General features: G+C 41.2%; 1 protein-coding gene across 3 annotated transcripts in view; it reads left to right on the forward strand.

The window, feature by feature from the left end:
* The window catches only part of AMBRA1 (autophagy and beclin 1 regulator 1), a 124489-nt gene that overhangs the window by 89430 nt on the left and 7874 nt on the right, over positions 1-27185 (forward strand). For all 3 annotated transcript variants that reach the window (XM_030274256.4, XM_030274257.4, XM_072929950.1), the window contains 3 exons: positions 8074-8213; positions 22990-23079; positions 24602-24795. In XM_030274256.4, coding sequence (XP_030130116.4) covers positions 8074-8213; positions 22990-23079; positions 24602-24795 — 424 coding nt within the window. The remainder of the gene's footprint in view (positions 1-8073; positions 8214-22989; positions 23080-24601; positions 24796-27185) is intronic.

Genomic DNA, 27185 nt, shown 5'->3' on the forward strand with positions numbered 1-27185 from the left:
AGTCACAGACTGCAGGCACTTCTTGATACTAGGAAGAGGACATGGAAACAGAACCTTTGTTTGTCTGAAATGGGAAATCTCTCCTTTTAGTAGAGGGGAGCATAATTGTCTGGTTGAGACGTAGTAGTTTATATATTCTGTGCATTGGCAGATTCTGTTAGATATCTTTAGGAAAACAGATCATATCCAAAACCCATGTCAGTAAGCACTGCTTATGTATGGTGCTGTAAAAAAGAGCTGTATTCAGCATCACTGGAAAATGCAGCACAACCTTGAGGATGCAGATGACATGAAGATTTGCACAGATGTACACATTTGAGTATGGATGCAGAAATATGCAGGAATAGTATGTTGTAAGTTAGTTATATTGCTGTCTTGACCAATTCAGCTGTGTCTGCTTGAAGTCTAATAAGACAGAACTTAGAGGAAACTAAAAACTCATTAGAATACTTCATAAGATACTGTGTTAATATCAAATGTGATGGTTAAACATGGGAGTAATGTCTGTTTTAGCAAACTGGTGTTAAGAAAAGGCAAATGACATCTCTTCAGGATGTTTTTGCTTAATGGGATGTGAAAATGAGAGCCAAGACATTTTGTTTAATATGAGGTCCTGTATTTGGAGAGCAGAGCTCTTGCAGTTCAGATAAGGCCTTGAGCCTATTTGCCCCGCTGTAACTACTGTTTGCTTTGGTGCAGTTTGGTACATAGTTTTACTAGATTTAAGAAATAATGGCAAACATGGTTCCACATCTGAGATTATTTATGTGCAGTCATCTTGCCCAAGTCATTTAGCTGGAAGGGAGCCAAAGTGAATTCTTACCAATTTGTATTGAACTGGGCATGGGATGAGAAGAAATTGCTGTTTGCTATTTTTATGAAATTTTTTTTTCAGTTCTTCTTCCTGCCATCTTCCTTGAATTAAATTTGAACCAACTCTGTCCTCTTGTATTTATTCCTTCCAGACTTGTAAGCAGCTGGATGTCAGCCTCTTTTCACCTAGATGAGGGTGCATGTAGCTCTGTCATCAACATATTGTTGACTTTTGATCTTGTATGCCATTCTACCGAGGCTCAGCAGATGGAGAACAGAGCGGAATGGCAGCTGTGTGCAAATCCTTTGCTCTTGTCGTTGGATTTTTAACATATTGTAGATGTTGCTGTTACAGTCTCAGCATGATATTTAATGAGGAATTCACAGATACTGTGTTTGGTTTGCAGTCTGAATTAAGGTGAAAAAGGTTGCCATTCTTTTTGCCAGAGAAATGACCTCATCTCTATTAGATTGATACAGTCTTGAGAGCAGTTGGTGATTTTTGGAAGAGAGAGTAGCAGTGGGATGCAGTCCTGTTCAGACAGTTCAGTTTGTTTGTGCATCTGCACTGAATATACATACACATGTATCTGTCTTCTATCACTCCAATCCCTTTGGCATTCCTGTTTCTCTACTTTCATCTTTTCCAACCATCTGCATGTACAAATGAAAGGATAATTGTTTTGTTCAACAATTTCTTGCTTACTCAACCCTAGGTTTCAGATCCCAGTTTGGACCAGTCCCCTAAGGGGGTTTTTAGAGCTGCTACCCTGGTTTTACAGCCTTTGAAAGACAGATAGTAACATAATGAGCCACTTCACTGCAAGTGTGTTATTTTCCTGAGTGAGAGCTTTGTTACCTAAGATGATCCATTTCTTCTTGTTCCCATTAGTTAATTTTAAATGTAGTAGTTGTGTGACAGGCTTGTGAAATAAAGTACCAAGCTGATAATGCGAAGAACTCACCTAAAGAAAGAAAGGATTAGGTGTGCTTTAATGAGACTTCTCTGAATTTGAAATACCAGCAATAAATTAAGTAAGGAAGAACCAACAATATTTTATATTTGCAGAAAGTTTCACACTCCATCCAACAGGATTTTCTGGTGCTGGCCTGTTTTAGGAATTGGATCAACTATCCACAGTTAAGGTTTCAGTTGTTGAAAATTAAGAGTTCTCATTTAACTTTCTGTGGCTCAGAAAGCAAAGCTAGGATTTTCTGCATGGACAACAGGTGCAGAAAAAGGCAGGAAGAGGTTTGTTATATTGGTAAAGACTGAAGAAAAATTTTATATATAATCCTTTTGCATCTGAAGAAGATAAATGGAGTTGAAAGAAATTTTATTAGTGCTGAGCACTGCACGATAAAATCCATTTGAGGATAGGACTGACAAATCCGAAAAGATAAGTGCATTATTTTTCACTTCTTCCATTTAACAGAGAAGGTCTATTGTGAAGATGTGTATGTTGTTAGCAGGAATCAGCTGTGGGGGAGGGGTTGAGCAGCATAGACCAACCTGCCTAACAGGGAGAGACTTGGGAGCAAGAAAGCAAATCTTTTCCCCTATTTCATCATGGAAAATATGTGCCTTTTTCTTTGTATCTGCATATAGGCACAGAGACTTTTTCCAAACAAAGGGGAGACTTGCTGTGTTTCAAAATGCTGGTATATATTGTCTTATGAATAAATATATTGAGCAATTAGTCAGTTATCCCAAGGAGGGTTTGTTTTGCTTTGCTTTACTCTGCTTTAGACAAGCTAGGTTTGAATTTTGCTGTAGAGGGTTCTGGAGTTACTGACAGTGCAAGGCTTAAACCTGAATTTCATCATATTTTGTGAAATTCATTAATAGGCAGCAAAGTAAAAAATGTAAGCAAGGAGATCAGGTTAGAATGTCTTTTTCTTATTATACTTCTGGGCATTCAAAAAACATGAACTAATTGAATGCATAATAGAAGTCAGTGCTGCAGGCTTACTGGCCAAGGACATGTGGTGTATTCAGTGGAGTGGTAGATGCTTTACAGAAACTTACCTGATACCTTGGTGTCAGAGGTAAGCTAGTTAACATGTTGGCATTATAAAAATGTCAGGTAAGATATTTCAGTGCTAACACAGTATTAGGAGGAGGCAAAAAAAAACCCCATAATTGATTTGAATACTTTCTTGACGAGGTTCTTGCAATCAAAAAAAATGAAGTCAAACTTGCCTTCATGCTGTCAGTGCATCTTATCTGCTGCTCTGGCAATACGATTTAAGTTCATAATTTTCTGCATTTGTTTTAACTCTCTTTGAGTAGTTTCCGACTGTATGTAGGCCTTGCTTCACATTCAGTGAACTTAATACAGTGTTGTGAATTGGTTGTGATTTTAGGGCTGCATCGGTAGTATAACCTGTACTCATATGAAGAGCACTTTGTTTACCAATACAAACTTTGCATCTATGGAGGTGAAAATTGGCCGCCATTACAGTTATATTCATGCAGCAGAGATAAATGGTCCTTTCTGAAGCTCTTCCTCGGCAACCCAGGGAACTGTGTATTTTACCAGTCCTCCAAGAGGTTTCTTTAGCGTTTAACACACCAGGTATTTCTTTGCCTGTGTGTTTTCATTGTCTCTCAGCCTTTGGTGACAGTGTAATTCAGTTGAAAATTAATAATTATGTTTTAGGCTTTTTCTGTGACTTAAAAACCCACCTTATCTGCTTCAGGGATGGCAGGATCTCCCCATGTAAAAGAGACAACAGCTGCACCCCCACCCCCCCCAGCTGTCCTTATCAAGGCTGATCTAATAGCCAGCTTACTGCTTAGCCTAAGCAAAGGTAATGGCTTGAAATTTATTGGCATCTTGAAGGCAGATCTAGTCGAGAGTAGAAGTGTCTCTATTGAATTAAAAAAAAGATAAAAAACAAGAGTTCCTGCTGAGTTTTCCTACCTGCTTGTGCCAAAACTTTCTCTTCTGCAGCTTCAAAACATGTTTGTTCTTTCTTGAGTGCCAGAGAGAAGAAAGGTCTCTGCCAAACAAGTAGTGTTCAGCACTCCCCTGCTTTTCATTGCTCTCCTTAGAGGTGGGAAGGCCTTGAACAAAGAGGTGGCTGTGCAGATGATGCCATGCCTCTGCTTTGGCCAGGCACAGCACCGCTTGGATCAGGCGAGTGCGGCACTGTGGCCAACTGGCAACAGGAATACAGACTTGGAGCAGCCTGCTGCTGCTTTGATGACTGACAGGATCCTGGTGATTGCTCTGTCCAGCTTTTTAGTGTTGCCACATCCCAGAAATGGGGGGGGAGAAAGGTGGAATTTGAAGGGTGTTATTAAAAAGCAGCAGCTTCCCTAGTACAGAATGGGAGGGGAAGACAGAAGTTGTAGCTCAATAATGAGGATGTAGCAGAGACTTCTAGCAAAAAGTTTTCTTACCACTCCAGGGCAGGTATAAATTAGCTGTCTAACTCTATGCTTATCTATTGTACCCTGGGCCTGTCAGCTTGACACTGAGGAAGAGATCATTGAGAAAGATTCCTTGAGGCTGTTGGTTGTCATGCAGCCTCTCCTGGCACTCTGCCATAAGTAAATACCTAAGTTAGTGGCTGTGACAATACTGATGTGACAGCAGTGACAAGTTGGAGGGGAAGCAGCAACAGTGGGCTTCAGGTGGCCTTTGCACTCCAAATGCAGCTTGTTCTTTGAATAATTTGAGGGCCTATTTTTTCCTTGTCTTCATGATTTATAGCCCTGCTTTCTTTGAGCCATCTTTTCCTGTGGCTATGAAGCAATGAAAGCAGCTTTGGAAAATTCAGTGCATGATGTACATGCCCACTTCTGATGAGTGAGGATGGAAAAGGCGCACCAAAGAGATAAGTCGTTGCTTCTAGTACAGTTTTTGGGAATAGAAAAGTGCAGACAAAAATTGCTCAACCAAATCCCCCACACTTCATGATTACAGGGATGTAAAATGGAAGCAATCAACTTGATTCTTTAATGAGTATTGCTTTTCCTTGGTACGAATTGCCTTTTGTGTGGAAGTTTAGCTACCTAGACAGTTTTGGTTTTTCTAGAGGAAGACTTTTACCTTTCTGACATCCCCTGAACTCAAGGAGAAATTGATTCTTTGAAATGACAGAAGAGTCCTGGAATCCGTGGCGGAGTGTGGAGAGATCACCAGAGACAGTTTTCTACAAATGTAACTACAGGTCAAGCAACTGCTCTGTGTATTTCAGGCTGGATTATGGGGCCCTAAAGGGAAGGAATAGGACCTGTCATGTGTACTGAAGTGATATTTATATGTCACTGCTGTTTCAAGAAGAGAACAGCTTGCTATACTTGTGTTACCTGTTAGGGCTTAAGCTTCCATAGGTATGTTCTGAAGCTCACATTCCTCAGACTTCACAGTGTTTGTAGTTGGAGAAATATGCCATTCAAAACTATTTCAGAAAAGCATCTGGACATAAAGGCAGCTGTCAAATTTGTAAAATGCTGAATTGTCATGACTAATGGTGTGACCATGTATTGTTGAATTGGTAGTATAGTGATGCTAAGAGCAAGTTTGACATTGTTTATGGGAAGAGCATGGAAGCTTTCTGTGACTGCTGATGGTGATTATGGGCTGATAACGTGTGGTGCAATATGATATCTCGTAACTGAAAGTGCCACACTATTAAAAATAACCTCTCTGGAAACTCTGAGGGTATGATGGGCACCTTTAAAGATCAGTCACTACACTTTTACAAGTGTTTCTAAACTGCTTCCTAAACCCTTGGCTATCAACATGGCTGTTAGCATGGCCTGCAATTAATCTGTGGACCAGTCCTAATGAAAAGAAACTCTTGAATTATCAACTTTATGCATTTGTATTGTTAATTTTAAGAGTTTGAGGGTTAGTAGTAATCATTTGACCTAGAAGTTGGAGTGTTGTATTTATGTAGGATTCCTGTAGTAACCTGAGTATTTTTCCCAGAAGTTCAGAATTACAATGCCTGAACAATTCACAGCAAAGAGGTGTAGTCAGTCTGTGGTATGTTTTCAGGCTGGCTACTTTGGTTGAAATGTCTCAGTAACTTTTTATAAGATTTAGCAATCAAAACAAGAAGACAAAAAAAAAAATCCAAAAGGAATTAGCTGTGATCTATGGCAAATAAGGCTTCCTGGCAGAGTTCTGACCTTGTTTGAAGAGAAGGACCTGCTGATGTTAAAGGAACTTGAAATTTTTTTTCCACTCTGTGTATAGAGTAGGGGGTCTTGCTAATGGATGCAATTGCAACAGACAGTCTGTATGACTGCATCAGATTGATTAGCTGGGTCCTGCTTACTGCTGCGAGTGGTGATTATGCCAGTACAGCTGCTTTCTCTTTTTATGTACTAATTACCACACGCACGGATGTCATCACCCTTAACACTGCATGGAGTTGTCCCATTAGCGTGGGAGTGGGAAGCAGCAGGGGAGGGGAGCTCTTCAGCGTGACAAGCTGTTTAGAATTGAATGGAATGGAATGATGAAGCAACTATTCTGGTACAGAATTTTAAAGCTATCTTGTCTTTGAGATTCAGCCCTCAGCCAGCACTTGGAGGTTGTCAAAACCAGACTCATGTCCTTGGAGGCGCATTTTCCATGGGGTGCTGTTTACTACAGAGCAGTCAAAGCAGTAAAGCTCAGCTGTAGGCAGCAAGTCTCCTGCCTTGGTGTGGCTGGTTATGGAGCATGTGGGAGAACAGCTGTGCAAGCTGACCTGTCAGTTGGGAGAGCTTGCTGCTAGCCCAGGAAGGTGGTGGCTTCCTGAGATGTGACAAAACCATTCTCAGTAGAAGAGAAACTGACTGCTTCTGACTTGCCAAAGAAGGATATGATGGAAGATCCTTGCAGTCTTGAGAGATTCAGAATGCTTATTTTATTAATTTATGCTCCTAGTTCTGGCAGACCCTTCTTTCCCCTCTTTCCTCCTCCTCCTCCTCCAAATCCAATCTACCCATCTGAGAGTGCACTCTAATATCCATGGTAATAAGTGTTAACCATCATATAGCTGATTCTCCTCCCTTCTATTTCTCCCCTTGCCCTTCCCTCCCTGCTGCCCCAGCAAGCAAGGCAGGGCAGAGGAGTGGGACCGACATGACAGAGATGGGTAAGACATAGCTAAACCCATAAAGACTGCTCCTTCTGCTCAAATGCTGAGCTTCTCTGAATACACTAACTGCTGAGTGATAGCCAAGGCAAAGAGTGGCCAGCTTCTGTCGTACAGAGAAATCCTTTTTTCACATCTAATGTGACCTCCTCAGAGGAGCAGTTAAATTTGTTAGCGATGATGGGAAATAATGTAGCTATGTTGTTTTGCTCTGTGTGCATATAGGATGGTCAGGATGAAGGTTCTGGGTACTAGCTATTGGAGGGCACATAGTTGAGTAATCCCTGACTTATGCTTCTCAAGTTAAATTGTCCAACACACAAAATACGCAGGGGGCAACAGAGCTATGGAGTAAAATGGCCCCAGTTTGTTATGACAGCTGATAAGTACCATCCTAATGGCTTCTAATTATTTACTTCAAGTCACCTCAGCAGTGCAGTACTGGTTGATGTGCATTCCCATCAACATTCATCCTGTTGTGCCAGCATAACATCATTCCCTTCCCTGCCTACTGGTTCACCACCATCCCCTTTTCTGTGGACTCTGGAGGAAAGGTTTTGTGATGGCTGGATGCTTGCCCACTAGAAAATCCAATGAAAACCTGTCTTTCACCTTGGATTTATCCCATTGAAAATCCAGATTCAAAGTCTGCTAGTTGCAGTGATGACAGTGCACTAGCTAAATTTCTGCAGAAATTTTCTTAATGATTTGGGCTTGGTCTTGTAAATGCAGTCTTCAGTCCTACCCTTCTGAAGTCCTGATATTTTAATGGCCCAGTACACTGAAGCATCTTGTCCCTCTCTATTCTAGGCAGCCAAACAGAATCATTACTGCTTTTTCTATTTCCCATGCCTTTGCTTTTATGATTTCTATGTGTCATATTTTTGGGCTAAATGGATTGTTGTCAGTATACCCAGTTCTGGTTGCTGGATGCTTCACAGCTGTGTGCCAGTCAGCCTATTAAAGATTTAAGAGCACATGTATGTGCATTTCTAGCAGCTGCTTACTCTCACTGCTGATTAAGTGATTGCTTGCAATTCTGTAAAGTGACATATCTCTACGGCCATCTGTGCTGCTGCAGGGAATTTTTTTTGAGCCTCCTTGGCTCTCCTGCCTTTTATTGTCCTGTCAAGTAATCTTCTGTTATTGTTCCAGAGAGTTTTCAACGTTCTGTACCCAATGCCTGCCGACCAGAGGAGACATGTCAGCATAAACTCTGCTCGCTGGCTGCCTGAGCCGGGCCTGGGATTGGCATATGGCACCAACAAAGGGGACCTGGTGATTTGCCGGCCAGAGTAAGTACTTGCTTTACATGCAGCCACTACACACAGCTATAACTCCTTTAGCCATTCTGTTCTCAAGGTAGTAGGGATAACATGGCTTTTCTTGTGCTTGAAGGATCCAAAAACCCCAATACTTAATACTTCTTGTGGACTGCCACAGTGTTTACTGGAGTCTCTTACAATCAGTATTTGTTTTGCTGATGGTAAATTTTGGAGAGTATTTGAAGTGTATCTCATTAGCTCATGTTATTTCCTATGTCCTACTAGGATTTCTGGATCCTTTATTTCATATATGACTAGTGCAGTGTCTTTCAGCCTCTGTGGATTTATGGATTTCTAAGGGTTTACAGTGACAGGAAATTTGATTTAGTAATATGCTTGCTTTTCTCAGCTTTCAAGAACGTCTTGAAGACCATCAACCGGTTTAAAAGTTGCTGACCTAGAATTATCAAGTACTTTTTACAGTATTCAAGCAAGAGATTCTATGAACTGCAAAGATTTGTGTCAGGATTATGAGCAAGCCAGTGAATTATTTTGGTGTCCTCACTTTAATTCCAGTGGTGTGACATGTACATTTCAGTTCTCTTTAATTTGTATAGAGCCGTGAAAGGTGTAACGACCCCTTTGTAAGCTTAAAATTCAAAACAAGTTCATTTAGTTGTGGTCTGATGATCACACAGATGATCACAGTGACACATACTACTTTCATTGTTCTTGGGGAGTGTCTGCATCCTACTTTGTTGGAACCCTTCTTTCCATTGTGTTGTCCAAGTGTTCTTTTGGAACCACATTTCTTTTATGCTGCAGGGACACTTCAGGAGTTTCTCTGCTACAGTTATTTCCTAGTAGTAAACTACCATAGTAATATTTTGCGTTGTGCTTCACATGTTGAAGTTCCTTGTAACTTAAAAGCTGGCAGCTAGAAACTTACAGCACTGCTAGTTATCTTACCACATGCATGTGGACTCCCTCTGTTGTTCCATAACATCAGGCATGTGGTGTTTGAGGAGAGTCATATTGTCAATTTAGAATCACTATCTGAAACTAGAATAAATATGTACAATTTTAACAGTAACTAATTCAGCGCAGCCTTCTGGTGAAATCTATGGCTGGAATTTAGATTGGACCAGTTTTGGTAGTACAGAATGGCAGTGCTTTTCAAACAGCCCTCTTGTTCTCTTGAACATAATCTTTCATCAAGACTTTATTTATGCATGAAGTTCTATAAGATACTGTTACAGAATAAGCTCTAATCACTCTCTTTCAGCATAAGTGGCTTTCTTTAAGAACAGTTACTGTATTTTCCAAGCAGAATTAGTCAAGAATAATGGCTCTTTTCTTGAATTTGAGAATATTCTAAGTTATTTTCAGTATAGAAAAATGGTTAAGATTTAGTTTGCTGATTATGGTTCATGAGATGAACTTGGATGAGAACCCAGGGAAATGAAGTCTCCCTGAGGGTGGATTCTTTGAATGCTGCAGAGTCAAACTTGATCTGGCTATTCTGGCTTCACACACTCCACATTGCATTTCCACTCCAGTGCTTGCAGTACCCCAAAGCTGAGCTTGGCACCTCACTAATTAAAAAGTCAATATGAACACTTTTATGGTATGTTATGGAAGCACAACCAGCCCTCTATAACATCCGTGTACAACCTTCTTAGCTCACCATATTAATTATGCCGTATTCCAACAAAAATAGGTGTTCTGTATGGTAACATGAAACAAAGTGGCTGTATTAGGTGGGAGATTTATTGGGGGGTTGACAAAAATGTTTCAGCTGGTTTTCTGCTGGTGGATTGGAGTGATTGATGCTTCTGGTGATAATTGTAAACATGGCATGGACTGCCGGGTTCTTTCTGGAGCAGGACACTTGATGTGTCTGTTCTCAACTGCACCATTTTATAGACCAACAACAGTCAAGAGTGGCTTGTAAACCTCAGCATGAAGGTGTAGATACTCACTGAGCTGTATAATTTGCACTGAGGCACTAACATAAGAACACAAAGGTGAGTGAGGTTTTATCAGTGGTTTGCAGCTGTGGTGTTTGTTCCAGATCTACATGACAGATCCTTTGAGAAAGGAGAAATCCTGACATGTCAATGCCATCTCAGTAGTTCCTGGCTTAATAAACTTGGTTTGAGATTGGTACATGTATTGGGTTTAACTTGAGAAGTGAGAGAGAAAATGAAAAATATTTGTGTGGTTTCCATATACAGTAATACAGTGGAAATACTAAATGTAGGATTCAGCAATTGATAGAGTCCTATCAACTGGAGGATAGTCAAGCAAAAAACAGGAAAACAGTGTTTTGCTGAAACCTTCCCACTGTTCTAATTTGGCAAAGAAAACTGTGGTCAGTAGCAAACAACAGAGATTTTTATAATTCCCTGGGTCTTAATTCCCATATGCAGTGGAGGCATTTGAAACCAAGTACTACAGGAATCGTATCAAAAGATTGGAATAGCAGCTGTTCCTCAAGTAGAGGATTTAAATGAGTAGACTGAAAGTACAAGCTGACCAAAAGGAAAAAAAAAAAAGAAAAAAGAAAAAAAAAAAAAGCCTAACTTGAAGCTCCATGGACTTCTGATGGGACACTATGCAAGTAGCCCTGCCAGTATTCAAAAGAAACACTGGTTAAAAATGGACATGGCAAGGTCATATTATGTTGGCAGTCCATAATTGTAATCTCAGTACACAAATTTACAGGGTATATTTTGAAGGTTAAGTAAAATGAAAAACATGGAAAGGGGGATCAAATGCATTGTGATTTGCCTGAAGTGGAGTACAGTAGGTTGTGTACCTGTCCTTGAGAATTTTATGGTTTTATTTCTAATCAAAGGGTCAGCCAAGGATTTGCTCTAAGTCTAACATGTCTGTGGTTTAGTAAGACAGTTCCTATATTGGAACTACAATAAATGTATTTAAATTCTAAAGAAGTACAACAAGATCAGGTAAAGAATGGGTGAAGTCCTGGCTAAAGGAAAGAAAACAACATTATTGACATCTGGACTCTGTCGAAAAAGAGGTCATTTGGCTTCTTTAAAAAAACAGTTCTGGGACTGGTTGATTAATACTAGTTACAATAATGACTGGTAAGGGATGCACTGAATAAATTTGCCAAGGATGTGACATTAGCTTTGTCATTGCAGAGAAAAATCAAAGTACTGCAAAGAAACCGGATTGCTGTGAAAGTGACTGGAGCTATAGAAATGAGAACTTAACAGTACAAAGTGCACTTAGTGACTAATTACACTGAGTTCAGTAGATAAAATGATGGAGGAGGAGAAAGACCTGAGGTTTTGGTTGATTGTAGGTGATTAAGCCATCAATACATGAGGCTGTAAGAAGAAATTTTGTTCTAGGATGAGATACAAGAGGCTTAACAGCAGAGGTGGCAAAATATTAATATGGGTGTAGAATAAGCTAGATATATAAGCTGGAATAGTTTAAAATTTGCCTTTTAACTTGCACAGTAGCATAAAGCACTTGATAGTGGGATCAGGGGAACATTTTATCTAATAAAATCTGCAGTGTGGAGTCTTTATCAGGGCTAAAAAGGAAAGATAAGGAGGGGATAATATAGCCTTCCATAAATATCCAAGAAGCAAGAACTATTTAAATGTATATCACAGAATGGTCAAGGTTGAAAGGGATCATTGGAAGTCATCTAGTCCAACCTCTGGTCAAGCAGCATCCCTTAGAGCACATAACTCAGAATAGTGACCATATGGCTCTTTAATATCTCCAGGGAAGGAGACAGTGAAATCTCACTGAGCAACTTGTTCCAGTGCTCAGTCACCTGGACAGCAAAGAAGTCCTTCCTCCTGTTTTGGTGGCACTTTGTGTTCCGGTTTCTGCCCATTGCTTCTTGGCCTGTTGGCCAGCACTGTCAAGAAGAGCCTGGCTCTGTTCTCTTGACACCCTCTCTTCAGTCCCTTAGTCACCCGTGTAGCCCTCCACTGGACCTGCTCCAGGAGCTCCATGTCTGTCATGTCCTCAGAAGTCCAGAGCTGGACACAGTGTTCTGAGATGGCCTCACCAGGGCTGGGTAAAGGGGCAGGGTCACCTCCCTTGCCCTGTCAGAGAGCTGTTAAACTCTTCCTAGTACAGCCCAGGATTCCATTGGCCATCTTGGCCACAAGGGCACTGCTGGCTCATGGACAGATTGTTGGTCTATAAAGTGGTACAGTTGAGAATAGAACTGAATTTGTGCTCAGTCCAAAAGTGTGGTATTGAAAGGCTCTGAGGCTGCTGTGTTTTCAAGGGTGGGCACCACTGAGCTAAATCAAGACACTAAATTGGTAACAGTGATATTCAGTGGAAGAGCCTTGTCAGATATAAACAAGAACCCCTTTAGGCATGCCACATGAGGTAGTGTGCTCCATTTAGTGAGCTACTATGTACTACTCATCTGTAGCCTGGAGGTCTGGCACAGGAAGTGATACAGCGGTGTGAATTCCCCCTACTCCTTTGTTGTCCTGCTGCACACTGACTTTTGTGCATGGCTGCTAGTGCTTTTTTAGCCTCCCCAAGGATGTTTTTCCCTTGCTACAGTCTACCTGACATCCTTTGTAACTGTCACCAGTAATAATCTTCAGTAAAGTTTTGTGCATCTTTCGCGACTCTGCATACTTCACGGCTAGATGCAGATTCTGAATCTTTGGGTTTGCATCATGGAATGAAATCCTTGGTGTCTGTCTTGTATGGTAGAAAGATCTCTACTGAATTAAAAAGGAATTTGATTCTTAATGCTCACAACCTTTCCTATCCCAACAAGAGCTTTTTCCTTCAGAAACGTCCCTGGTGGGGCATCTCAAACATGAACTGTCTTGCAAAACCTAAACAGGAGACCAAAAGTGGAGAGGAGCAGAGTGCCTGCTGCCCTTTGCTGTCTTTGCTTGTGGATGACCACCATGGGAGAAAGGCAGGGGATCCAAATATCAATTGTTATTTCATATTGAGTGTCCTCTCCCCGGTGCTCAGAAGCAGGTTCTGGAAGGGCTCAGTGCTCATGTGCTTTTGCAAATACAATTCCAGAAATCTCATTGTTCTGAGAAAACTGCAAGCTCTTGAAACACCTTGTCTAAGGCTAGCTTTTTAGTGCAGGCATCCACAAGAGAGGAAGGATTTCTTTAGCAGTCAGAGCCTCTGGTAATGGAATTAATATACCCCTGAAGATGCATCTGGTTCAGAGGCAGCATTCCTTAGATTTCTCTCATTGGAAAGTAGGTGTGGAGAGTCTCAAACTGATTCAGTGCTATTTAGTGTGCATATTTTAATTCTTTGGGGTGAGATCTGCCTCTAACATTAAATTATTCCAGGAAAATTATCTTTATGATAAATTCCTATGCTTTGCAAGTGATCACTGCATTTATCTGTCTGTGCCAATCTTTTTTTCTTTCTTTTTTTTTTTTTTCTTTCTTTTTTTTTTTTTTTCTGAGAATAGCATATCCTCCCATCTACTGATGGGGACAATGTGTCTGCATCTAGTTATCAGCATTGGTAAGGAGATGGTAATCTATGCAGCTGCCTGGCACATCATGTCTCCCTGCTGGCTGGCTCCATTCCTCAGGCTCTGTAGCCTCCAGCCATGGTGCCCCCAGCAGCATAAGCTACATCTTTTGCCTTTTCAGAATAGCTTCTGGAGGATGGAGTAAACAAGGAGACAGAAGGAGGAACTGTCTTCCTTCATGTATAACCAAGTGATGTTAGCAGCTCTGCATAGGAAATGTTCTCACAACTGTTAGCTGGGGTAGCTGGAGATGCTATTTATGTCTGAGTCCTCCCAGCAAATGGCCTTTTGAAAGGCAGCATCTGCACGGGATCTTTAACAAGGAAATGAATGCGTGTCCTGGACTTCTGCTGCCTGTTAACCACAAGATACATTGAATTGTCTAAATGAGGATAAAATATGCTTTTGATTGATAAAAGGACTGAAAAGGAGGAAAGATAGCCCATTTTGCACTATGGATGCATCCTGCAAGTGTACATTTGGATTTTGTCATTCTTGCATTTAAGAAAAAAACTAAATTAATTATTTCCAAATTCTGCAGGAAAGCCTATGTAACCTTAGTGCCAAGAGGCTTGGTCATTGCAGTTGCAGAAGTAGAGTGTGTAAGCATGAAACAATATGTCCATTCTGATACCATTTTTTATTCTTTTTTCCCTTTTTGTATATGAATTGGCTATCCAGGATGACTGATGGCATTAAGTGAAAGTTTGCCTCATAAAAGTCCACCTAATATGTCTATGATTCCTAAAGATAAATTTTGAAAGCTGCTTTAAGTCTTCAGTTACTCGCAAGTTCATTTCCCTCACCCAATTCTTCAAGATATACTGTAGGACTGACTACTTAGTGACATTTCTTTTCCACCGTGAGAAAGAGAACTTGGTAAAAAGCTCTCTGTTAAGAAAGCATAGCCTGGTATTTACCAGTTTGTGTTCTGCATCACTGGTCATCTGCAGGTCCTAACTTGTTCTCAGTTTTAGTAGCACACCTTGTAGGAGCACAGCCACGTGCTGTAAAAGCAGTTACGAAATGGTTCACTTACATCTATTCAGATCACACCTGCCACCTTTTCTTCCTGTACTTTTTTCTAATTCTGTCTTCAAAAGCAGTTAAATTTCATGCAAGCAATTATTTTACTAACTGCCTACTGCATGTGGCTCACTCTTTCATTGTTTCAATATATCTTCTTTTTTCTATTTGTTATGTTACTCGCTTTAAGGATAAAAGTTACATTTAGAAGACAATAATAGTCAGTTTTAAGTATGGCTTTCTTTTTTAAGAGTACTGCTAAGTTGACTTTTTTGCCCTTTTGTCATTTCCTTTTTTTTTTTTTTTTTTGTAAGGTATTAAAAAACAGGTGCAAATTACTCAAAAAAGTTAAATAAATTCTAAATGAGTGCAACTTAGCTGCTATGTCTGACATATTTCTTACTCCCTAAATACACAAGTACCCTTGGATATTTTAGAAGTGGAGACTTCAGAGAAGTTCAATATCTTGTCCACTTTGAAACATCATTGATTTTTGTTGTTAGCCTCACAAATTAATAGTTCTTTTTTCATTCTAATACCATTTTCCTCATGTTTATTTTTAGAATGTCTTCGCTCTCTTGCAGCACAAGTTCTCCGGCTGTCTTATAAACTTTCTTTTCTCTGTGGATCTATACTAGACTTTCCTTGTTCGCTTGTTTACTTCCTTGACTTTCCAATAAGATTTTCTTTAATTTTCCAGTTTTTAATCCATATTATTTGTGGAGTCTTATTTTGCGTCCCGTATGCCTGTTTTTTGCAGCAGGACTCTGCTAATGAATCCAGCTAGCAAATAAAACAACCAAATTTTTTTGTTCATTTTCTTTCCCTATTTTAAATCTGTCTGCAAATGGTCTTAAAACTAACAGTTTGTAGACATGAAGTTTGAGTAATGATTGCAGTTTGGGGTTCTTGGTGATTTTTTCTTTTTTTTTGGAGGCAGTTTCCCCTGTATGCTAAACAGAATACTTTTTAGTTGGATAATTTCAAAGCTGAGGAAGATTAAAAATACAAAACTTTGCTTGCCCTGTGGATCTCATTGAGACTTGAGCAAACCAAGATGTTGGTTCTGGAGCTTGGCAACTTTGTGTATGCACATTCCAATGTTCTATTAAAAATAAGCATTTGCTATGCTTGCTAATTTTAAGCATTTATTTTGACGTTGCTTTCTCCCATTCTAGATGTATTTTCCTGGTTTAGTTTGCTGGCACAATATCTACAAAATAAACCTACTTCATCCATTTTCACTTCTGCTAAAACAGTAATGAAAGTTAAAATATGACTTAAGAGTGACTGGCTCTCTTGTAGCAGTTTAAGATGTTTTAAGGCCTTACAAGGCATAAACAATTTTTACTCCCCCAGACTCCTAACATCCTAAATTGTCTAAGCCAGTGGAAGAGCTGATAGATCATAAAAAACCTAAGAGATTCTGAGGGTTCAAAGCTTATTTGGAGTATAGTCTGCCTGTTATCACTTTAAGCAACTAACAGCTCTTTAGATTTTTAGGGGATTTAAGCAAGCTGTCCATCTTTAGAGCTGCATGGATGATGATATCAAGCTGAACTGTGCTTGTTTGAAGACCTTTAAGCTGTGTGTTCTGGAATCTGTTGTTTACCTTCCAGAGGTGTCCCTACCTAGTACTTGGTGTGGTTGGAGCCAGATAGCAAAGGATACTGTGGCATACTGGCAAGATTTAGTGAGAAGAAAATCAGTGAAAATTCAGAAAATTCTTTTTTGGTCTATTTCTGCCTTGTTTGTTCCAGGCTATTTGGCTTGGATGCTATGCTCTTTTTCTCATAAACATGATGCAAGTTACAAGGTCCTATGTCACACAGTGTGTAAACAGTGTGTTTACTTGACAGTAGTGTAAAAAATTTCTGAGAAGATTGCATTTAAAAACTGTTCTGGTGTTTTGGCAGAAGAATGAAGGCTGTTTGAGAGGGACATGCCTTGTCCTTATTCTCAACACAGGTTTTTCTGTTCAACCTTGCATTCCTTAAGGGCAGCACTCTCAACATCAATGTTTTCACTTGAGTCCCAAGATAATCAAACATCCACACTTTCATACTAAACTCTTTTCTTTCTACTCTGTTATTGTATTTGTGCTTAATTTCCATTTGTTACTCCTGTTGAATGTGTTGGAAGACTGATTCTTATTTGAAGACTTCTCCCATGGAATATAAGACAATTTCCTCTTAATGCTTTCTGGTCATGTGTCATCCATTTCAGATTATTTTATGAGTCTGCTTATCTTTCTACATGCAATCTGTAGGTAGGTTGCAAATGCTGGAAGTCACTTAGTTTTTAGCTATAGTGGTCCTGTGGATCAGAAGAAACTGTTCTGTTTGGCTTCTTATTGTATTAATCTCTGTTTTCATTCTCTCTGTCCTCTTTCTTGCTGAAGTATCTACCAGCTTAGCTGACTGATGACTGTCTTCCTTAGCTGAAATACCAAAATTTTGCTGAGGGAAGATGGCTGTTAGGGGTGTGCCTTCTGTCTAAATCTGGCCACAAGATCATGAACTGGATCACTGGCCACTTAAGTGTCCACTGCTAGACAGAACAAACTTGTATGTGTTTACATTGTTGAGACAGAAGAGCTGCTGAATTAGGTACTGGTGCCACCAGCTTTATAAGGTTGACCTCATACAAATGGTGTGAGTTTGAATACAGCATCTTCAAAACTCCCAACATTTAACCTAGCTGGCAAGACTGCACAATCAAATGAACAGTACTAGTTTTCTTGCAAAGTGTTCCAAGCTGAGTTGGCACCCTCCCTAAAGCAGGCACACAGCTACTAGCTGCACCAAGCTACTTGCTACCCTGCTTCTGCAGCACCTTGGACAATTCAAGTAGATATCACGGTATGTTTCTGCACGGTTGCTGGTTTTCACACAGGCAAAACTTGCAGGATTCTGGAAAATTGGTGGGTTGTATCAGTGTGAGGAGTAAAAATGAGTCTGCTCTTAGATGCATCATTCATCTCAATGTGATGGACAGGATGATGTCACACGTCATTTAAATAACTGTGGTTGTCAATCATAAACTGCAGATCTTGTGTTCCTTGAATTCCTATGCTTGATCTGTGCCCTTCCTCTGGCTAGTTACACATGGGCTGGCACCAATGAAGCTGCCACCTCTTCTTGGTCAAAGGGAGTTACTGCCCTGCAGAATCACTCCAGAAATCCCCTTTGCTGGTTCCATACAGTTTGCACGGCAGCCAGTTTTCACTTGGATTTGTCTCTGCACGTGGTTCATCGCCTGCACAGAAAGCTAAATATTTATGAAGTAGGGCGTTAGAAATTATTGTTTTCCCATCCAGGCAGCTGCTGGGAGTGCCAAACTTCGCCTTGTACTAACAATACCATTGCCTAGCTAATCATGGGAGCTAGCAATGGGCTTGCTGTACTGATCATCACCACACTGGCAGAAGAGATAATGAGCTGCTGACAAGGATGCATCTGGAATCTGGCCAGCATTGCATTGCATTGCATGAGATACTGTGTGCTGCTTCTTCCTTCCCAAACCAGGACAATAGATTCCTGTTCCTTAGCATAGTGTCACCTTGTTCTCTTGTAGCTCACTCTATTTCCTTTATACATCTGAATGGCTTAAGAATGACAAGTTTACACAAAGGAAAGAAAGCGTGTCTTGGGAAATTCAAATCCTTTGTAAACTAATCTGGTTTTGTATGCTTGCATTTAGTGATCTTGAATGGACAGTATATTTGAGAAATCAGCTTTAAGGAGTATTTCCTTCTGTGGAGAAAGCAAACTTGGCAGCATGAAAATCAGATGCATTGCATGGCATCAGAAAGGCAGCTTCCTTTCTGTGTTGAGCTTGCCACAGTCTTCATTCTGGTAATGAGGTTGTGATGATATTTTTGGATGGGATTACAGGCAGCAACGTTTTAATCAAAATTTAATTTGGTACTATAGCAAACAAGTGGGCTGCTGTTGGGCCTTTCCATGTGGCATGATTTGAAGGAGGAGAGCTGTGCATTTTCTCATTGGTACTGTCTTCAGATTTCACTTAAATCATCTCCTGATGATATAAGTGAAAAGGTGGTAAGTGCTATTTATGCCTTCCTGGACATGCATACACCACTTGCAAATTATGGGTTGTTTTGTCTTGCTGTCATACTCCTGAGCTGTATTGCTGTGGTAGAGTTGGGGAAGTTTCACCTTAATCCCTTCTTCTCTTCAACTCCCAGTTTTGGATATTCCAGCTGGGGGTGGGGTGGGGGGGGGGAGGGGTTACCCAGATGTCTGAGTTTGTTTGTGCTGACCTGTGCTTTGTCAATTTACCCTTCAAATAAATACTGATTAAGCAAATGCACTAAATTGTATTTCAGCTCTCCAGTAATTTGTTATTAATGTTCTCGTTAATTCGTAGTACTTGGTCCTGTTTCTTCCTGGAGACATAACTGAGCTGTGTAGGTAATACCTCTGTGTAGAGGGAGAGGCTTGCTAAGCTGTTGACTCTTAGTACTTAACAGGCTCCACTCTGAATCCTTATTTGACTTTCAGCAAAGCCTGCAAGTCTGTGCCCTTCATCCTCTCCAAGCTCGTTAATAATGTGAGCTGGACACAAGCGTGAAGGAAAAGTCCATCTTAGAACAGATCCCTGCTGGGAAATCCAGGCTCTGAGCAGCTCTGCATATAACAAAGCTAATGGAAATTTCCAGGGAGGGCTTAGAGAGCTTAGTGACAGCCATAAAAGGGAAGAAAGTAAGAACTTGACTAAGTGGACTTCACTATCCATGACTGACACAGTGCAGAGAATTGCAATTTTTCACCCTGAAGCCCTGGGTAACAAATGTCCTTTTTACTGCATCCACATCCAAGTGGCTCCATGCTACACAGAGCTTCTACCTTATGCCTTGAAAAATGTAAAGTGCTTCTAGCATTTCTATGTCTAGAGTTTGATGAAGCAAAAGTTAAATGCTTACGTTACCTGAAAAATACTCATTTCTCCAGTGTAAGCTCTGCTTCTTTGGAATGAATTGTCAGGCCTTGATTTGCAAATCTCCTGGGAAACATACTGTGAAAGGCTGCTCATTTACAAAATTCAAGCAGTATTTTGCAATGGGAGCTAAAAAACCTTTAGGCTTTCTGAAAAAGCAGATTGCACTATTTTAAATAGGTGTGGCTAAACCATAAGCTTATGGTTTAAAAACCAGAGCGAGCCATAAGCTTAATTGAAAATCTGATTTAAACCAAGGTAATTGTGGTTGTCACACACATCTTGTGTACTGAAGTTGGTTTAAGGTGTGATTATGTGATCAAGTTTCTAATGCAAACATGGTGTTAAAACTGGCATTTAGCCCTCCCAATAGCAGTCTTTCTTTGATGAAATTTTGATTCATTAAGAAGAGACATTATGATCTTCATATAAAAGGTATGTACCAGTGCCCTCTGTTAAGTTCAGGTGCATGCTCTCATCACTGTATCTTGATGTGGTCTGAAACATCTCTTCTACAGGCTCAATCAATCATCTAAAGGCTGGAAAACCTAATCAGGAGCAATCTTGATACTGATCTTAGGGCTGTAGAGAGACCAGTGTGGATTCCAGCTTAGAGGTGCACAGATGCATACAAAAGAGGACAGAGATGGTGCTGAGGGCCTTATGGCTTTTGCAAGAGGTAGAGCTGGGAAAAGGGTAAGTTGTGTAGCTGACCAAAGAAAGAGACTATTGAAAGGTAGCAGCAAAGATGCTTGCTGCTGCAGGGAGTGCCAGCTTTTTATTCTGAGCCACTTCTGCCCAGCAGGGGCAAAAGAACATCCAATATATAAAGGTAAAACTAAACCAAACTGAAAAGCCAGGTTAAAGTGGTGCTGAGGATGTTGAACTCCCATCATGGCCAAGTGTAGTGACCTTGGCAGTAAAGGAATAGCTAATAGGACCCTGGCAATGAAGCTCAGCTGATAAATGGCACTGTTTAAAATCAATATGAAAAGTTATGCATTAAATTGAATGCCTGTTGATTTAACCATATGCAAACTGACAGCATGAATTTAGAGTGGACTTTGCTGTCCGACAACCCAACTGTACAGTAGTGAAACTCTGCAGAATAGGCAGGAGCATGGTCAGGAGCTTTTCATGGTTGTACTGCATGTCAGCTTAGTACCATGATGCTTTGTAGAAGTGAAAATGATCCACTCAAAGAAGTGTGTGTGCAGGAGCTGGACTTTCTGTATATTACAGGAACATGGTGTTTGGAGAAGAAAGGAAATATGGTATTGTCAGCTCCCATCTTGGCCTGGGGGAAGCTTTGTGGTCTTCTGGTTTCTTGTCATGAGAGCTGGCAAAGGCAAGTAAGGCACACATTGGCAAGGAATACCAATCATTTATATGGCTGTGGGGGACCATATTCTTTGGGAAACATGAAGGCATGTGGAAGAAGAGGGAAAAGAGCACAGGTCAGCTTAGCTCTGTTGTTCAATAGCTGTAGATACCAAGCACATTAGACTTTTTATGGAAATTTTGACTACAAGGTCAGAAAGTCTCTCTTGCCTAGGGACTGTGCTGCTTCACAGACAGCAAAGTGTGACAGCTAATCCTCAGCCAGTGTATTAGGCAGAGGATAAAGCAGCCAGAGGGTCTGGCACAGTTTTAGCGACAAGTTACCATCTGTCAGTAAACTCAGAAACCTTTGTAAATTGGCATCTCACTGGCAGCTGCTTTCATGGGTTATAATACAGTACAGGACTAGCTCAGCACAAAAAAAAAAAAAAAAAAAAAGCAATGGCTGGTTACTTCTTGTAGCCTTCATGTGTGATTTTGTTGACCTAATTTTGTTCATCTCTCACCCTGGGTCCTAACCTGGGGTGCTGTCATCCTGGCAGCCTAGCCCAGGCCTCCCGTACACATTGCTTTCCCATTGCAGTATGTCTGACCTGCAGCATCCTCTGACTGGGGCTCTTGCCAGTTCTGCTGAGGCATCTCAAAGGGCGCAAAACATCTCATTTGTGCCTGAGCCATAACCAACTACCAATTATTTTCTGTGAATCCTTTCTTCAGATTATAGGTCTACCGCTAATTCTGAGCCTGTCTGCAGCGTGATGGAAGTCCAGCTCTTCAGACACAGTTCCCTGTCTACACAGGTCTTATTTTGTTGGTTTGGGGTTTTTCCCCCTCCACTTACCTTGCTGTGACCACTGCACAGCGCTGCTAGCTCTCCACCCAGCACCATCAGGTCTGTGCAGTCCAGCAACCATGTGGTGGTACACAGCACCATTTCAAAACTCTTAGACAGCTCATATGAGCTGTAAGAATGGTGTGGCAAAACACTCCAGAAAGTGCCTTCCATGCTAATGCAGCCCAGAGTGCTTCTGAAGGTGGAACACAGCAGTAGGTGGGGGATCTCTATGCTGCCTTGGACTGCATAGTGAGTGTCTGTCCTGTGACATTTCTGTATGGCACAGAGTAAGCTGGGTTCACTCTCACCCTCTTCTTGGTGGGATGTGTACTTGCAGCATTATGGTGGTTTCTTTTCGGTGATTGCCTGTTGTCTTCAGCAATGGTTGGTAACTTTGTCTGTTCCTGTGAGTAGTAAGCTCTGACTTGGTGTATCTTTTGAGGAGATTCTGTGTGAGAGGTTTCCAGACCATTGGTGGTTTCATTATACTTAGTAGCATTACATGTAAAACTGAAGTTTGGACTTTTTAGACACACATGCTGTTGATGCAGTATAAGCTCTTCTGTGGAAACTTGTTAAAATGTCCTCTACATTTGTCATTGCTCCACAGTGGCTGTCAGTGAGAGGGATGTATAAAGATTGATTATAGGTAGAATGAGAATCATTTGCAAAAAAATCAAATGTTGAATAAGAGCAGTTCTTATTGACCATTGCCTAGTGCAGGAAGTGCTTGCAGACACCACAGGGAGAATTGTCCTTTCCACTCGAATTCTTTGTTTAGTCACTTGGAGTTACGGTAACCTGATTTAATACACACAGTTATATGTCTTAATTTCCTGAAAATCTCTCTGCTCCTGTTGCTGTGTCTTGGTGCTAATACTGAATTGAAATTAGTGGAATATTCCAGAGTAATCTGATAATACAGCACTCTATGTTTGCAAGGTGGTTTATGGGGATGAACCCTTTTAATGAAAATGTGAACTGAGCTAGATCTGCAGTATCCGTAGGGCAGGAATCAACACTATTCTTCATGTTGTGGGGGTATAATATGTGCTGGCTTGAACAGTGTCCTGTCATGCTAATATTTTTTCCTTCTTTGGCATTTTAAGGGCCTTAAACTCTGGAGTTGAGTACCACTGGGACCAGCTGAATGAGAATGTCTTCACTGTGCATTCCAGCAGTAGGAGTGAGCGGCCCGGGTGAGTCTCCTGGGTGTTGGGTTAGAGAGACCTGACCCTTTCTTCTGTTTTTGTTAGCTCTGACATCACTTCTTTCTTCCCTTACCACTGGCAGCTTTAAATATGCAATTTTCTCGCCCTTTGGCATTGCCTGGTTGGGTCACCTTGCCTTCTTCCAGCAAGTGACATTCAGTCCCCAAAAGTGCCAATGATAGTAAAGTACATGTGTCATTCAGGGCCCCAGTAACAGCTGTGGGAGGAACATGTGGGGCTTGATACATCAAAAACACCATGTAAAGCAAATGGCCTTTGGAAGGTAACTGAAGAACAGGGGAGTTGGCAGAGAAAAGGGCAAATAATGCCAACCTGGTGATTGATTTTCATCTTTTTAATTGCTTGTCGTGGGATGGTTGTTTCTCAGTAATAAGCTCTAAAAATAAAGTTAAATCCCTTGATGTCCCCATTGGCTGTTTCAGTCTGTCCAGTGATGCCTATGTTGTTGTTCTGAACAAAAGGGTAATGCTGCAGTCCATTGCTTCTTGCCATAGTGACAATTATTCCTCTGTAAGCCAGCTGTTCTCAGCAAGAGAGTGATAGTTGTTTTTTCTGAGTTGTGAGCTTCAGCTTACCAAGGAAGTTGTGAGCTTGTTTACAGGGCAAATGTCTGGGCTGTCTTACAGCCTTGGTCTGATTGTGGATGAAAAATAAGCAGTAGAGATTCTTTACTCTGCTGTATGAGTATATATTGCCACTAAAGTTTTTGACAGTACATACTCAGTCTGGTATAATGGCAGCTTGAAGACAGAAATACTGGTCCAGAATGAACTAGCTCAAAAGAGAGAGCAAAAAGTGTAGCAGGTTTCAAAGCCTTATGGAGAAAAGGTTGTGAGGCAGGCTTTCCTTGAATCTCTTAATCATTCCCAGCACTTAGGGGTCAGTTTAGAAAAGAGCGTGGTGGCATTGTCAAGGTTCAGCTGTAACGTCATATGCTTCAGCTGCTCAAGTCTAAGCTAATGAGCCTTGAGGTGGTTCCTGTTGTTTGCTTTTGAGAACACAGGGTTTCCCTTGTCTGACTGGAATGGGCAGAAATGCCTGCTGGAGTGCATTCATGTGCAATGCTGACAAACCAGGAAGTCCAGAGGAGGGAAAAGATACAGGTCACATCCATGGGAGTTAAAACTGCCCTGCTGTGCAGGGTTTGTGTATGTTTGTGCTTCTGCACTGCATGTTGTGCTGCCTCCTCAGCCCCAAGACAGTTGTTCTGCGGGCATAATGATGCTGCAGGAATATCTCTCTGTGCCTGTAAGACACACTGCTTCTCTGGAAGGGTGAGTGGACTCTAAGACTCCGTTGGCTTGAAACCCAAGAGACCAGTGTGTGTAAATAAGTGCAGGTTACAATTCCTTTCATCCCCATCCTCATAGTGGCAAGTAGGTGCCTGGTTGGAGTAGAGGCAAGAAGAGCCTCATGTTCATGTTTCAGTCTTGCTTGGGCATGTTGCCTCCAGTGATCCTGGTCTTACTTTTTTTTCCTCTCTTTTCAGAACCAGCAGAGCTACATGGAGGACAGACAGGGACATGGGCCTGATGAATGCCATAGGCCTACAACCCCGAAATCCCCCCACCTCTGTGACATCACAGGGTACCCAGACCTTGGCGCCTCAGCTGCAGAATGCCGAGACTCAGACAGAGAGGGAGGTACAGGAGCAGGAATCCGCCTCTGCAGGGACTGGTGAAGGTAGGAGACCAATCAGTGGTCTATCTGACAGAGTTTACCTGGTGATTTAGGAGTTTCCACATATGTCACATCCTGTCAGTGCATTTGGATACTCCTTTTATCTCTTCAACAAAGATTTCTCCAGCCTAATTTGCCTGTAGCCAGGCATAGGTGATCAGGAGAGTGAATCTCTGGTCATATGAATAGAAAAGTTGTCTTTTTCACATGCTTTGAGGAAGGAAATTTCATTCTTCTCCAGATCATTGTGTGTTTGTAGAATCAACTGTACTGCCTTCATTCCTCACACATCTCCTGATCTCCTAACCATCAGTAAGGCTGCAAGCTGCAGAGTTATCCTTTCTGCCTCTGTTCAGCTTGATCCTCTCAACTTATGCAAAAGGTCTGCAGGCTTCAGAAGCTCAACATTTTGATACAAAATAAAATACTGTAAATCACTTCTCACAAAGCAGCTTTGAGGATTCTGTTTAGTTTGATTGATGAGGTACATGATGAGTGCCCAGTTCAGCTATACAAAAATGTCTCTAGTGATTAGCAGTCCAGGAAAACTTACCAACTTGTAAGGAGCTGGAAACAGCTACTGTGCAATTCCTGTACAAAGTCACTAATCTGTTGAAAACATTGATTTATCCAAGCTTCTTGTCTCAATACTGTAACATTGTGCTTTCATTCATCTCTGAAGGCAGGTTTTTCTAGGTAGGGGTTGGGCAGTATATACATAGGAAATACAAGAGAAAATCAAGGAGGATGTTCAAAGTTGTTGGTTCATGATAAACCTCCTTGGCTTTGGAAAGCAGCCCACAATTTGCCTGTGTGTGCTTGTATGCTTGCTTGTTCTTTGTCATTCTGAAAGTCACATTTTGGTATGTGACTCTTCCACAGTTTCTGCTGTGTAGTATCCAGCATGTGTGATATGGCTTGCTGTTCCTCTGATCTCAGCTCTTCTGTACAAAGTTAAGTGGGAAATTCCTGCCTGCTGGGGTTTCCGTCTGCTTATCTCAGCAGAGCTGAGATTAACCTCTCTGGAAGGCTAGTACAATTGATGGCATGTGAATAAGACTGGAACACAGACTGTCTGGACAAATGCTGGACTCGTGGGAACTGGTTCTTCCACTGACTGTGGTGCACAGACTGAGAACGCGGTACAGTGTGGGACCCCCTTGCATCAAGGTGATGATGGCTGATGCTGGAGGCTTTTGGAGTCAGTTAAACCAGCAGAGTTCTCCAGCACTACTTCTCTCTCCTGCTGTTCTGCAATCATCTGACAGTTTCTTTATCTTGTTCTTTCTAACTTTTCAATTTCCAGATCTAGATCATGAGTTTTAACTAGGCTGCTAATGAGACGGGGAAAGGGCTGTTCTTTACCAGTACCTTAGCAGGATATCTCTACAAAGAAAAACACATAACATTTGGAAGAAAGGGAGTGTAAATAACAAGCCTAGGACAGGTATTTCTCTTCATCTCTCTTTCTTGCTTGGAAGAAGATCAGCAAGTCTCACATCTGGTGCAGTTTCCATCTCAGACTTTGACTTACCACATGTCCCCTTGCAAATGGCCACACCTGCAAAATGGGCTGTCACTCCTGGCAGCTATATTAGGGCCTGGAACAAAGTAGTTACTGCAGTTCAAACACATGCATGAGAGATGAGCCAAGATGTTTTACCCTGTTGTTGGTCAGTTCCTATGCCAGTTGCATCCTCAGTGGAAATTCCTCTGTAAGGGCGGAAGAGTAACTTGAAACAGGGAGCTGTGAAGACTATAATGGTCAGGAGGATGAAGGATCAAAAAAATCAATAGTAACACATGATAGAAGAATAGTACAAAGACCTGATATGAAGCTGATAGGCAAATTTTCTTCTGCTTTTACCAGCACCGTAGGCAGTTAGCCAGGTACTTGTGGCAGCAGTAGTCTGGCTCATCTACATCTTTTTGCTTCACATTACACATGAGCATTACTGGCTGCTTGTGATGGTAAGCCAGCCATTTTCCTAGCATCATCAACTTCTGTGATGCACATCCAGTATGTTCCAGCAGTAAGATAAGGTGCTGTGGTGCTCTTCTGATGGTTAATTTGCCCATTGTATCTACTGTAACTCTGCCTGTTGGAAGGGAAACTGTGTTTCCTAATAGATGATCTAGATGTCAGGGGCAAAAAGAAAATAAAAAAAAACCTGAGAAATGTGCTACCACTAACTTGGATTGTGACCCAAGGCAAATTATTAATCATCTACTAAATGGGAATAAATCTTCCCATAGTACAGCACATCAGGGGCTGTGGAGATTAATTAGTGTTTTGTATGGGGCTTTGAAGATGGAAATCACTATGTAAAGGCTTAGCAGCATTATCAGCAGTAGAATGGATAAATCAAGTGTGATTCTGAGTAATGTAAAGG

Source organism: Taeniopygia guttata, chromosome 5 (genome assembly GCF_048771995.1).
Source record: "Taeniopygia guttata chromosome 5, bTaeGut7.mat, whole genome shotgun sequence".
Classification (NCBI taxonomy): Eukaryota; Metazoa; Chordata; class Aves; order Passeriformes; family Estrildidae; genus Taeniopygia; species Taeniopygia guttata.